Genomic DNA, 12,677 nt, shown 5'->3' with positions numbered 1-12,677 from the left:
CAAAATGATTTTTTTTCTGGGGGTGGGGTGGGGAGAGACAAAGAGCTCATTCCACCCAACCATTCCATTGAAATTTCAAAATTTGGAAAGCTTCTACAGCTCTGATGCTTTCCCTGTAGCTTCTAGTGATGCTGACCAACTCTTGAGCTTGTATTAGCAGCTGAAAGGAACATTGTCACATGGCTTAGGCCTGAAACAGTGCAGGGGAGGACTCTGGAGTAATTTTTACTCAAAAGCTAATCACAGCGAACAAGAAGCTGGTTCCACAGATGAGCTCAGTTCTCCTCCCGAAAGCTCTTTGTAATGCTACATCTTAGATGTACAAGTGTGTGCATGCACGCACCAGAGACTGTCACCCCACAATTGTCTGCCTGGATCGTGCTTCCCTTTCCAGTGCTCTTAGTTCTACATCAGTGGTTCTCAACTCTCTTCAGTCCACGGACCATCAGGCCAATCACAAAATTTTCATGGATCACCTCCTTTTTGAGACATGGTAAAAAAGAGCAGACAACGAACATTTTGGTTTGAAATTTATTTCTCACTAACAGATTTTTGGTGCCTGCCCACGCCGTGTGACTTGGACAATGTTCCTGTGGACCACCGAAAAAGTAACCAGGGGACCACCAGTTGAGAACCACAGTTCTAGATGATACTCAGGCTCACTCTCCCTGACTGGGGCTGTCTTTTCCCTTCCCCAGCAGTACCTGCCTTCTTCCATAGAAGCCAGCAGTGGGTATTTCCTTTCTATCCCTTCTCAGAGAAAGATATCCTGCTTGTTCTGCAACCAGCAGACACAAAGCTCAAGTGTTCTTCCTTCTTGCTCCCTCCAGTGCTGTCTGCTTTTCAGCAGGTGCTCTGAATGTCCCTTAGCTGTGGTTAGACATTCCCCAGAAAAATGTGGCAGGGAGAACTGAAGCCACTGTGATAGCTACACGCACACAGCACTGCTGGGAACTGTTTCCAGTTCATTCTCTTCTTGCACCAGCTGGAAGATGGGAAGGAAAACACACTTTTGTCCCCCTCATCCTTAGTGTCAGGCCGGGGGGACATCTGCTGCAATTAGACCTGTTGTGGGTCTACTTTGAAGTTTTCCCATAAAATGCCATCTTAGGGTTTCATGTCTATTGAATCTAATTGGTCCCAGACTGAAATTTACCACTTTTAGGAAGTAAAAAGTTACTTGGTTTTGCTGCACATTTAACTCTGGGGTCTCTCCTCAGCAGCAGCCTGGAGAGTGCTGGCCAAATTAGCTCATTGGTCAGTGACACATGTGCAACACCCCTTTCCGCCAGCTGGCACAGGTGTAAGTGATTGGAACTTAGCAAACAATTCTATTGCTGCAGGAGAAGGGACTGAGTCCAGCTCTCCCTCTTGACCCTGCAGAGCAATTTTAATTAGTCACTAAAGTGAGCCAATGTGATTCTGAATACACAAAGGTTGACATTCAGCCCTGTGCAGCTCTGGAGTTCCACTTGAGCCTATTTTAATGACATATAAGGCCTTGTGCTGGCCATCGGCACAGAGGCCAGTTTCATCCAAAAGCAGCCGATCTGTGGAGTGTCCTGTTTACAGCTCCTTGGCACAGCAGAGCCAAACATTACTATGAAGTACCAGTTGGGGAGGGGGTGGGGGTGTTGGTTGCCATTCCCATGTGATATTGGAAATACAAACACAGCAGCATGGTGCTAGCAAAGGGAAAGGAAAGCGATTAAACCCAAGTGAAAATAACCAACCCAGCTTGTTAAATGTAAAGAACAAAAAATAAGAACCAAATGGGTTTCATACTGATGAAGACTCCAGTTCAATGGCCCTAAAGGCTGAAGCCTACCACACTGCCTGTGCGACCTGGGTCTCTGGCAAAGCAAGCTTCCTCCATCTGCCCAGCCCACAGGACTTCAAGGCAACCTCAGAGGACTAGGTTAGTCTCCATGCGGTCTCAACCCTTGGCTTCTGCCAACAAGGGTAGAGTTACATTGGGTGTTTCTTGGCAGATTCTTGTCAATTGAGAAGGCGACTGAGGTGAATAGCTCCTTTCAGACAAGGCACTTTTTATAGTGTGTAAAAACTAGAGTGATTAGGGGAAACACAGGAAAGGTCCAGACTATAGCTGGCCCTTGACATCTGGACAAGAGGAGATGTGCCTAAGAAGCCATGACTCATAGGAGGGTCCAGCCACAACTGCAATCCCTGTGCTCTCCCTGCCAACCAGCTGCAGCACCAGCCTTTGCACAAGGAGCAAGGAAGAGGCTTGGCACTGGCACCATTGTCCCCTTTCCCCTGGCTGGCAGAGCTGACCAGTCTTACAGCAGAGAACCAAACAGATGGGGCAGAATCTGCATTCTCCAGGAGCTCAGTGCCTCACGAAGCTGCTTCTGGGGGCTGGACAGTCTGCACTACCTCAAGATTCATTGATTCCCAAGGCCAGAAGGACCCATAGGATCCAGTCAGACCTCTTGAAAAGCACAGGCCAGTTTGCAATCCATTTCATGTTGATTTTGTATCGCTCCAGTTTCCTAACCAAAATGTCACACAGTAGCAAGTCAATATACCTTACATATAAGAACATAGGAACATAAGAACGGCCGTACTGGGTCAGACCAAAGGTCCTTCTAGCCCAGTATCCTGTCTGCCGACAGTGGCCGACAGTGGCCAGCATCAGGTGCCCCAGAGAGGGTGGACCGAAGACAATGATCAAGCAATTTGTCTCCTGCCATCTCTCTCCAGCCTCTGACAAACAGAGGCTAAGGACACCATTTTATCCCCTGGCTAATAGCCTTTTATGGTCCTAACCTCCATGAAATTATCTAGCTTCTCTTTAAACTCTGTTATAGTCCTAGCCTTCACAGCCTCCTCTGGCAAGGAGTTCCACAGGTTGACTACACGCTGTGTGAAGAAGAACTTTCTTTTATTCGTTTTTAACCTGCTACCCATTAATTTCATTTGGTGACCTCTAGTTCTTTTATTTAGGGAACTAATAAATAACTTTTCTTTATCGGCCCTCTCCAGACCACTCATGATTTTATAGACCTCTATCATATCCCCCCTCAGTCTCCTTTTTTCTAAACTGAAAAGTCCCAGTCGCTTTAACCTCTCCTCATATGGGACCCGTTCCAAACCCCTAATCATTTTAGTTGCCCTTTTCTGAACCCTTCCCAAGGCCAAAATATCTTTTTTGAGGTGAGGAGACCACATCTGTACACAGTTCTCAATCCAAGAAAGGACCTTTCCTCTTATCCCATGGCCATGTAATTTATACAAGAGCCTTTGGTGAGGGACCTCGTCAAAGGCTTTCTGAAAATCCAAGTATACTATATCTACTGAATCCCCCTTATCCGCATGCTTGTTAACCCCTTCAAAGAACTCTAATAGATTAGTAAGACAGGCTTTCCCTTTACAGAAACCATGTTGACTTTTGTCCAACAAATTATGTTCTTCTACATGCTTCACAATTTTATTCTTTACTATTGTTTCGACTAATTTGCCCGGTACTGAAGTTAGACTTACCAGTCTGTAATTGCCAGGATCGCCTCTAGAGCCCTTTTTAAATATTGGTGTAACGTTGGCTACCTTCCAGTCATTAGGTACGGAAGCCGATTTAAAGGATAGGTTACAAATTACAGATAATAGCTCAGCAATTTCCCATTTGAGTTCTTTTAGAACTCTTGGATGAATGCCATCCGGTCCCGGAGATTTGTTAACATTAAGTTTTTCTATTTGTTCCAAAACCTCCTCTAATGACACTTCAATCCGGGACAGTTCCTCAGATTCACCACCTTCTAAAAGTTTATTACAGGAACACCGTTACCTCTCTCAGCCACAGATAACTTCCTCCAAAAAACCCAAGTTTGTTTGGTAAGATTTATTTTCTGGAGGCCCCTGTTGCATGGCATAAATATGATGCACTTAATTCTTTATCAGTTTCTTCTCTTGGAGCTGTTCCACCTTGTATAAATAATTAAATCTGGGTCTCCTGCATCCCAGGAGCATGGCCAGGGGGACTAGCAGGAGGCCTGGCGCTGACAGCAGGGGTCAGACCCGCTCCTACACTCACCAGCAGCAGGAAGCAGAACAACCCATTCCCAGCCCATTCCATTCCCTCTGCTCTGCTGGTAAGTGTGGGGGCTGGCCCCACTCCTGCTGCTGGTGTCAGGCTCTCTGCTAGTCCCTGGGCCACATCATGTGGGGGAGGGAGTGGAGCAGGGGTGGGAAGAGGTGGGGCGGGGCCTGGAGTTGAGTGGAGAGTGTCCTGGGCACGACACTCCCCAAGGGATGGCACTTCCTGTATCCCAATGAATATTTATTCATTACAAAATAGAATGGCTTCAACAGGGGAACATACTACCTCAGAATGCCCCAGTACTCTGGTGGTTGGACACACAGGTGGGAGATCCAAGTTCAAGGCCCTGCTCCCAATCAGACAGAACAAGGATTCAAAGGCAGGCTTCTCACAATGCACATGAGTGTCCTCATTAGGGGGTATTTTGAGATGTATATCCTACCCCTCAATCCTGGAAAATTACCTCTCTGGTCACTTTTGGCTGCCTTTTGTGTGAGGTCCCATCTGGTAGGCGTACTCTAACACTCCTACCAGATTGGGCCTAGCAAACAAAATAGGCAGGGGAATGTGTAGTTTGGGAATCTCACTGACACTTAGGCCAACTCTCCACTGGCAGAGAAAATCAATGTAAGATACACAGTTCCAACTGTGATTTGCGTAGCTCAAGTCAACATACCTTGCATTGATTTTCTGAGGTGGCCCCACAGTGGAATGTTGACAGGAGAAACTGTCCCATCAACTTTCCTTACTCTTTGGAACAGCTAAGGGTACCATAGTCAATGCAGGTGCTCTCAGTAAACTTTTGACTGCTAAATCAAACCCCGAAAGATTGATTGTCAGAGCATCAATCCTCTGGTAAGTGGAGACAAGACCTTAGGTGTGAGCTAGAACTGCTAAGATACACTTTATACTCTCATGACTTGGGCTATTTTGCACATTCCCTCCAGCAGAAACTTAAGCACCTGGGAGACTTTGGCAGCAAAAATTAGGCACCTAGGAAATTTAGATGGCAATTAAGCAAGAGTTTGGAGGATCTCAGGGGTGCCTAAATGTTGGACTTAAGCTACTGAAATTACACATTAGATGCCTAAGTCCCTTTTGTGGATCTAATCTTTAGAGATGTTTAAAAATCTCATCCTACATTTACCATCTAGAGATGTGAAAATTTAAAGTAACAGGAATGAAATTATTTCAAGGCTTTTTGGAATTAATTTCTTCCCACTCCTCATGACATTATAAACCTTGAATCAATCTCTGCTTCCTCTCAAGATAACATAGACAATCTACTGCTAGCAAACAGTACCAAAACAAAGCCCTCCCTGAAAAAATGTACAATGATCAAGAGAAACCTTTGATAAGGAGAAAAAAATACACACAAATAGAGTCAGTACAATATATAGTAAGATTTATTTGTTGATTTCCCAGTCAGCAAGGAATTATCTCTAGATGCCCCATGATCTCACACACGGTGCCAATCCAAACAACGTGACCAGAGACTAACATATGGAAACTTGCCTTTTACAGGACAACTTAAAACAAAATCCATGCCCACTGATATCTGATTCATGGCAGTGCCTGGATTTTCACATTGTTTCTTGTAACCTACTCTCTGTTTCTAACAAAAGCTCTGGGGCATCTAATGAAGAACATTACTTTTCCTGTTTCTGCAGACAAGTTCAGTTCCTTGCGTGAGAAGGTGCTGCTGAAAAAGGTTCTCACACTAAGCCGTCTACAGACACAATACAGTTTTTTCCTTCACAGCGTCTGTCAGAAATAGCTCGTCCTGTACTTTTGAGGCAAACACTCGTAATCATCAGACCAACTATGCTTCTCCTTCACCAGTGCTATTAATAGCATGTTGTTCCCTTGGAAGAAAAAAGTAGACTGAAGGGACCTGGTGTTTGATCACATTTTTTTCCCATTCTTGCTGCTGTAGCTTCTTTTTTTTTCATTTTGAGCTTTTTGGGTGTCAGCTGTTTATTCTAATTGTGGGTGAGGGTTTGGAATCCTCACTGTTTTGAGTTATGTATCCATCCTTTCTGTATAAACAAGCAAGGCTTCTCCAAGTCCACCAAGCAGAAGGCTGCAAACAAAGCAAGGTGTACCTTTAGCAATGATCAAGTAGACACACTTCACAACAGCAAATGGCAGAGCATGAAAGGAAAGGAAGGAGTTTGTTTGTCTACATGCATGCACATTTGTTTCATGAGGGTGACATTACAGAACTCTCGCATTTTTCATGACAATACATTTTTTCACTGAGCCCTGGTCTATACAAGGGAGTTATTTCAAAATTATTTTTGAAATAATAAGTGGTGTGTCCACACTACTAAACCCGTTATTTTGAAATAATGGGTTGGTTATTTTGATATCAGTACTCCTGCTTTCCTCAGGGAATAATGCTTATTTTGAAATAGTTATTTTAAAATAGCAGTACTGTGGACCCTCCTCTGCTCCTATTTTGAAATAGAAGTCATCCAAAGTAACTACTCCCCAGTGCTTCCTGGGGCTCTAAGTCAAGGTAGCACATCCACAATAACAGAGCCTGCCTCGGACTAATTTTGAGGCTCCTCCATAGTGGGGACATGCTATTTCAATTTTGTTATTTCAGGAGTTATTATTTCAAATTTAGTTATTTCAAAATAATTTCCTAGTGTAGACATGCCCTGAAAGTACTAACAAATGGTTGAAACCAGAAAGGGCTCATTTCTTAGAATCTCATTGAGATATTTCCACTACCCCCTCCAACATTTTAGAGATGGGTACATATGTGTAACTACATAAATACAAATAGCTGCTCTATTTATTGATGTTAAAATAATTACACATGTATGTATACACTGGAGGGAGGGAGGGAGGGAGGGAGGGAGGGAGGGAGGGAGGGAGAGAAGGAGAAGGAAGGCCTTGAACTCCAACTAGTTATTGATATAAACTGCAGACTTCCTGTAGCAATTTTAATTTGTATTCTAACTTGAAAATGGACGAACTGCTTGACAGGAATGGGATGAGAGATAAACTCTCCTGCTTTGGGAAATGAACCAACATCTAACTTAGGATGCTAGAGGAAAAACTTCCATTCTGGGCAGATGATACTGGACCAGCTGCTCCCTAGAAATGTCTGCATAGTTATTGTGCGCTTACAGAAGAGCTGTACACTGTTCTAATTGGAGCGGCATGTGCACCAAGACATATTATTTACTCCTGCCTTGCCTGGCACAAGGACAACTCTATCATTCCCCCTTCTTATTCTCATCTAGGGAGCAGCAAATGTTGGAAGTAGGGTACCAAAGCTAGCCGAGTTCAGTGGCATTGTCATTGTTTATATAAATGTAAGTCATCAGCCTGTCCATCTTGTGTAAAAGCCAGTAATCTCCAAATCTTCCCTGAAATCACAGCCAAGAGGAATATGGCGGAATGCTGGCTCATCTCCACTTCCATTACAATAGTGAAAAGCTAAATGTAACTACTTTGCATTTTAGCCTCAGGGCTTAGTTAACTTATGAAACAGCAAAGCTCCTTATTATACTTCATAAATAAAACAAACTTTTGTACAGGTTAGTGGCAAGAAGGCACTAATTTATGTTATTCAAAAAGCATGTCAAGCTGATAAGGTTGTCTGGACACAAGGGCTATGTCTACACTATAGCCTCTTGCGCAAAAACATATGCAAACGAGGCGAAGTGTGGAATATTGCCGCTCATTTGCATAATTATTGAGGCTCTGTTTTTGCACAAGAGGCTTTTGCGCAAGAGCCATTCTTCCACATTTTTTTCAGGAAGACCAGCTTTTGCACTCTTAAGAGGGGGTTTTGCGCAAAAGCCTCTTGCACAAAAACAGAGCCTCGTTAATTATGCAAATGAGGAGCGGTGATATTCCATGCTTCGCCTCATTTGCATATGTTTTGCACAAGAGGCTATAGTGTAAACATAGCCTAATAGCATTATTTTGACTTAAATCTTAGCATCACTGAATTGTTTATAAACACCATATTTCCCATTGTTCCTGAAATATGCAAACTTTATATAACAATTATAGAGTATTATTATTATTACAATGATACTATAATGCAATATAAAGCCCTGGAAGGCTATCTGCTATGAAAATGGCAACTTTCATATTCAGAAACAGTCCACTTTTGACTATGGAACTATTATTAAGCAACACTGAACTATTACAAAGTGCAGGCTTTCTAAAGACTTTTAAAGCCAAAGAGCCTGGTAACTTGCAATCACTACAAATTCATAGTACTTTTCCTCATGAAACCATTAACCCAAGTCTCTCGCCTAAATTTCAGCTCCAGTTATTAACATTTATTGGCATTAATTCCTTTTCAAATTGCAATTGGAAAATATGGTCTTTATCCACATATGAAAGTCCTTCAGAGTTTAATTGGCATTTAGTCAACAGGGTTCCATAAAAATCAGAAAGTGTTCTCTCTCTCAGCATATTTTGTAAGGAGTTTTAAATAGGAGATTGTAATACACAATCAGATTTTTTCCATAGAAAGACAGGATTATATTATCACAAGACCCTTAACTTTGGATTTTTTCTGATTTTTGGAGTGTTCAAAACTTTTTTCAAAACTGTTGGGTCAGGCTTTACATTCTGCAACTAGATTCATTATCCACAGGTCCTTTTATATGCTGGATTTTATCCATATTTCCCCTTCCTCCCTCCTACTTCATCGTAATCCTCTGTCCAAAGTTAAACAAAATTTTCTCTGTAATTATTATCAATACATGGCTTTATGGATTATCCACGAGTTGAATAGTAAAACCAGGTTAGATCTGAAATCTGCTCCTTTGCCTAAGTGTACCAGTGTAGCATACAACCACTAGATTACTAGCTTTCATTTTAACTCCAAAACAGATCACTCTCAAGTAATGTAGCCTCAACCCTGGACTTATCTTGATTTAAAATACAGTGAATCTTCTGGATTGTATTAAAGGATGAGAGTTAAAAGTAGCACAGTGTCACGTAGAAAACAAGGGCTTGTCTACTTAGAAAATAAGGGCACATTCTGTCACAGGCACACACAAAAAGCAAGCAAGCAAGCCTTTTGGCAATAAAACAGTGAGGGTACATCTAGACTACACGTTTCTTTTGAAAGAGATTGTCTAGTCAGCTACAACTTTTTTCGAAAAAGTGATCTGCTTTGTTGAAAAAGAGCACCCAGTCAATCTGGATACTCTCTTTCGAAAAAGCCCTGTTTGTGGTCAAGAATGCAATTTTTCAGAAGAGCTCTTTCAAAAAAAGGAGTTCTTCCTCGTAAAATGAGGTTTACCACTGTCGAAAAAACCACCGCGTTCTTTCGATTTAATTTCGAAAGAACGCGGCGGCAGTCTAGACGCAGGTGAAGTTTTTTTGAAAAAAGGCCACTTTTTTTTAAAAAAATCCTGTAGTCTAGACATAGTCTGAGAGCATTTAGACTGAAATGTGACTTTTGTTCGGAAAAAACCCAGTTTTGGCAACAGAAACTTCCATCCTTGTGACAGACTTTTGTCTTTTCCCATCCCTTTATTGCTAACATAGAGCCAGTGCAGACTCTGCTGTTTGTTTTGTCTAGAGAACTGGCTTCCACCAGTTCCCACAATGCCTGGCCCTCATTGTGCTCAATGTTTTGTGATCTCTGCTGCCTTGCAGGTATGCGCCCTCTCCCCTTTCAAAGCTCAGGGAAGTATCGGACTGCTGAATTAGCTACTCTGTTTGGGGAACAAAGAAAGAACAAATAATTGGAATGCTCCTATTCTGCCCTGCACTAGGAACACAGCAGCAGATAGACTGCCACTATAAGGGGAATGCTGGAGAAATTGCTGTGCTGCTTTGACATTACTCAGCACAGAGAACTCATAGAATTATGAGGGAATCCCAAGAAGTACAGGAATCAGCTCTGCCTTCCCACAACACTGCACCGTGGGACGCTTGCTTTATCTGTCGACAGGGTGCTAGCAATATGGCCATGAAATAAGGACAATAGGAGGCAGAAAAACTGCCTTGACTGGCTTTCACTTTTGGTAACTTTTGCATGTCAACAGCACTTTAGTCATCAAACCTTCCCAGTGTAGACATAGCCTAACACACAAAATGATAGCAGCCACTCTTAATGTTGGACCTACACCAAACTGCTCAGTGCTTGTGTGATCTTATGCTTGCTTTGCAGCTACTGTAAACTAACAGACCTTATTCCAGGAGCTCTGCTGAAATCCCTGATGCTGCTGGTGCACGCACAATAATGAAAGACAAAAATAATTTAAAAAAATCACCTTTGAGTTCTCAACAATCTGAATATAACTCTTGGCTAGGGTCCCAAGCAAACTTTCTTTTAAAATAATAAATGTATCTGTTATTTGTGAACACATAAACTTACATATAAATGTACATAGGGTATACAGTGTACATATTAGGCATGCAATTATTCTATATCTATATGTACACACATTTGCATATAGATCAATGTATAAAATATATGCTAGTGTTTGCATGTATATCTATCATATATATGCTATATATATGCCCACAAGTAGTTTTTATTTATTTTGAGGCATACTTGCTAATTTCCTAGACTGGGTGTGCTGCTGTTTTCTGTTTTTGGCAACACTTCAGCAGGATATATTGAGTTACATGCACATGGCCACAGAAGTGACCTTCTGGAATTGGAGAAAAATACAAAAGATTTATTTTGGCATTTCTTATTTTAAAAAAAGGAGTCCAGTTTGAATTCAAAGTATGCTTTTTGCAACTTGTTTTAACCTATGAGCTGTAGCTGAAAAAAACAACATGAGAAATTGTTTGGGGGAAAGAAGGTAGAATATGAAATGTCAGTTTTGTATAAATAGATTTTATACACATTTCACTTTAGTTTTTCAAGGTCTGTTAGTGAAAAGCTTCAGGTACAGAAAGTTTCAGAAGCAATGGATGCATGTGGGTGGAGGAAGTATTTTAATACTTTAACTTCCCAATGTAGAGGTCACATTTCATAATGATGTTTTGCTGCCGCGTATTTAGGCATGAATATCTAAAGATAACTAAGAAAGAACCAAATACAGGAAGGAAATGAATGGTTTGTTGACTTGGAAATTCTTTAAAACAATGCAGGAAAGTTAAGTACAAGGCAACCAAGATTATTTGTGGAAGGAGGATGCAGTTGCAATGGACACATACGGCATGTCTACACAGCAAGGCTAAAGCCGAAATCAGCTATGCAACTTGAGCTATGTCAATTGCATAGCTTAAGACAAAATAGCTTATTTCAGCTTTTGGCGCTGTTGACGCAGCAGGAAATCCAAGAAAGAGCACTCTTCCTCCGACTTCCCTTACTCCTCATAAAATAAGGGTTACAGGAGTTGGAGTATCAGAGGGGTAGCTGTGTTAGTCTGGATCTGCAAAAGCGACAAGGAGTCCTGTAGCACCTTATAGACTAACAGATTTATTGGAGCATAAGCTTTCGTGGGCAAAGACCCACTTCATCAGATGCTTGTAGTGGAAAATTCCAGAGGCAGGTATAAATATGCAGGCAAGAATCAGGCTAGAGATAACAAGGTAAATTCAATCAGGGAGGATGAGGCCCACTCCTCCTTTCCTATCCTCCAGACTCTTCCTTTGACTTCCCTTACTCCTCATGAAGGCAGAGTTACCGGCATCTACCAGAGCGCACTTCTCACTTCGAATTAGCTGTCTTAATGAGACCACTAATTTGAACCCTGGAAGATTGACGGCAGCAGCTTCGCTCTCTGTACTGTAGACGTACCCTAACTCACTAAGTGACACTGGATGAGTCATTTAAGTGCCTTTGCCTCACTTTATCATGCTTGTAAAATGTGTTGGGTCGACTATATCTCACTGAGGTCTCATGACGTGTAACATCTGTAAAGAGTTCTGAGAGCCTCAAAAGAAATTCTGTTCTTTTCAGATATATTATTATATGGTGCCTATCACCAAGGTGTCTGAACACCTGGCTCACTCACTGCAAAATATTTTTGCTATTTGTCAGACTAACATTTCTTTAAAAGCATTTCTGGGCAAAATAACGAGTCTTGTGTGGAAATTCACTAGGAACTTCAAAATAACCATATACACTTCAGAAAATTACTTACCAACAAATCATTGGTATATTAGCTGTCATGCCAAAGATGAATGGTGATAAACCAGCTGTGGTAACCTGTAAAATTAACAAGAAGAAAGGATTTGCCTGATGTCATCAATGAAAGTTGAGCACATTATACAGGTGCACTTACACCAAATAGGCAATTACCCCCAGGTTAGTAATCCAGCCATTGGGGCAAAGAAATAGCTCATCAGGAAAACATCACTTCCATCAAACCCCTGGACAGTAGAAGGAAGGGGCAAAAACTATTAAAAGAACCTGGAAATGAACTAGCACTTACGAAAGCAGGGGCCACACGGGAAGCCAGGAGCAGCAAGCACACTGAATGCAGCAGAAACCACCAGGGAACTGTGTGCAGAGCAGGCTGCTGCTGCAGCCAGGGAATCACATGTGGAATGGGGCATTGCAGCTGGGTTCAGGATGGGAGTAAAGGTGGGCAAGGCTCGAGGACAATAGGAGATAATGTCGAATGCACTCATGTACACGGGGGGAAAAGGCCGGTGTACTCTTGGTCTG

The 12,677-nt window shown here is 42.1% G+C and overlaps 1 protein-coding gene across 6 annotated transcripts in view; it reads right to left on the bottom strand.

Moving 5' to 3' along the window:
- Window positions 1-5,440: 5,440 nt before the first annotated feature.
- The window catches only part of SLC35D4 (solute carrier family 35 member D4), a 79,927-nt gene continuing 72,690 nt past the window's right edge, over window positions 5,441-12,677 (bottom strand). For all 6 annotated transcript variants that reach the window (XM_014570526.4, XM_006117198.5, XM_075920878.2 and 3 more), the window contains 2 exons: window positions 12,151-12,215; window positions 5,441-6,140 (listed from right to left, as the gene is read on the bottom strand). In XM_014570526.4, the coding sequence (XP_014426012.2) occupies window positions 6,080-6,140; window positions 12,151-12,215 (126 nt within the window). In that variant the 3' untranslated portion in view covers window positions 5,441-6,079. The remainder of the gene's footprint in view (window positions 6,141-12,150; window positions 12,216-12,677) is intronic.

Source organism: Pelodiscus sinensis, chromosome 2 (assembly GCF_052426305.1).
Source record: "Pelodiscus sinensis isolate ZL-2025 chromosome 2, ASM5242630v1, whole genome shotgun sequence".
Taxonomy (NCBI): domain Eukaryota; kingdom Metazoa; phylum Chordata; order Testudines; family Trionychidae; genus Pelodiscus; species Pelodiscus sinensis.
Note: the sequence above shows the minus strand (reverse complement) of the source record. Positions and strands in the feature narration are given on the sequence as shown.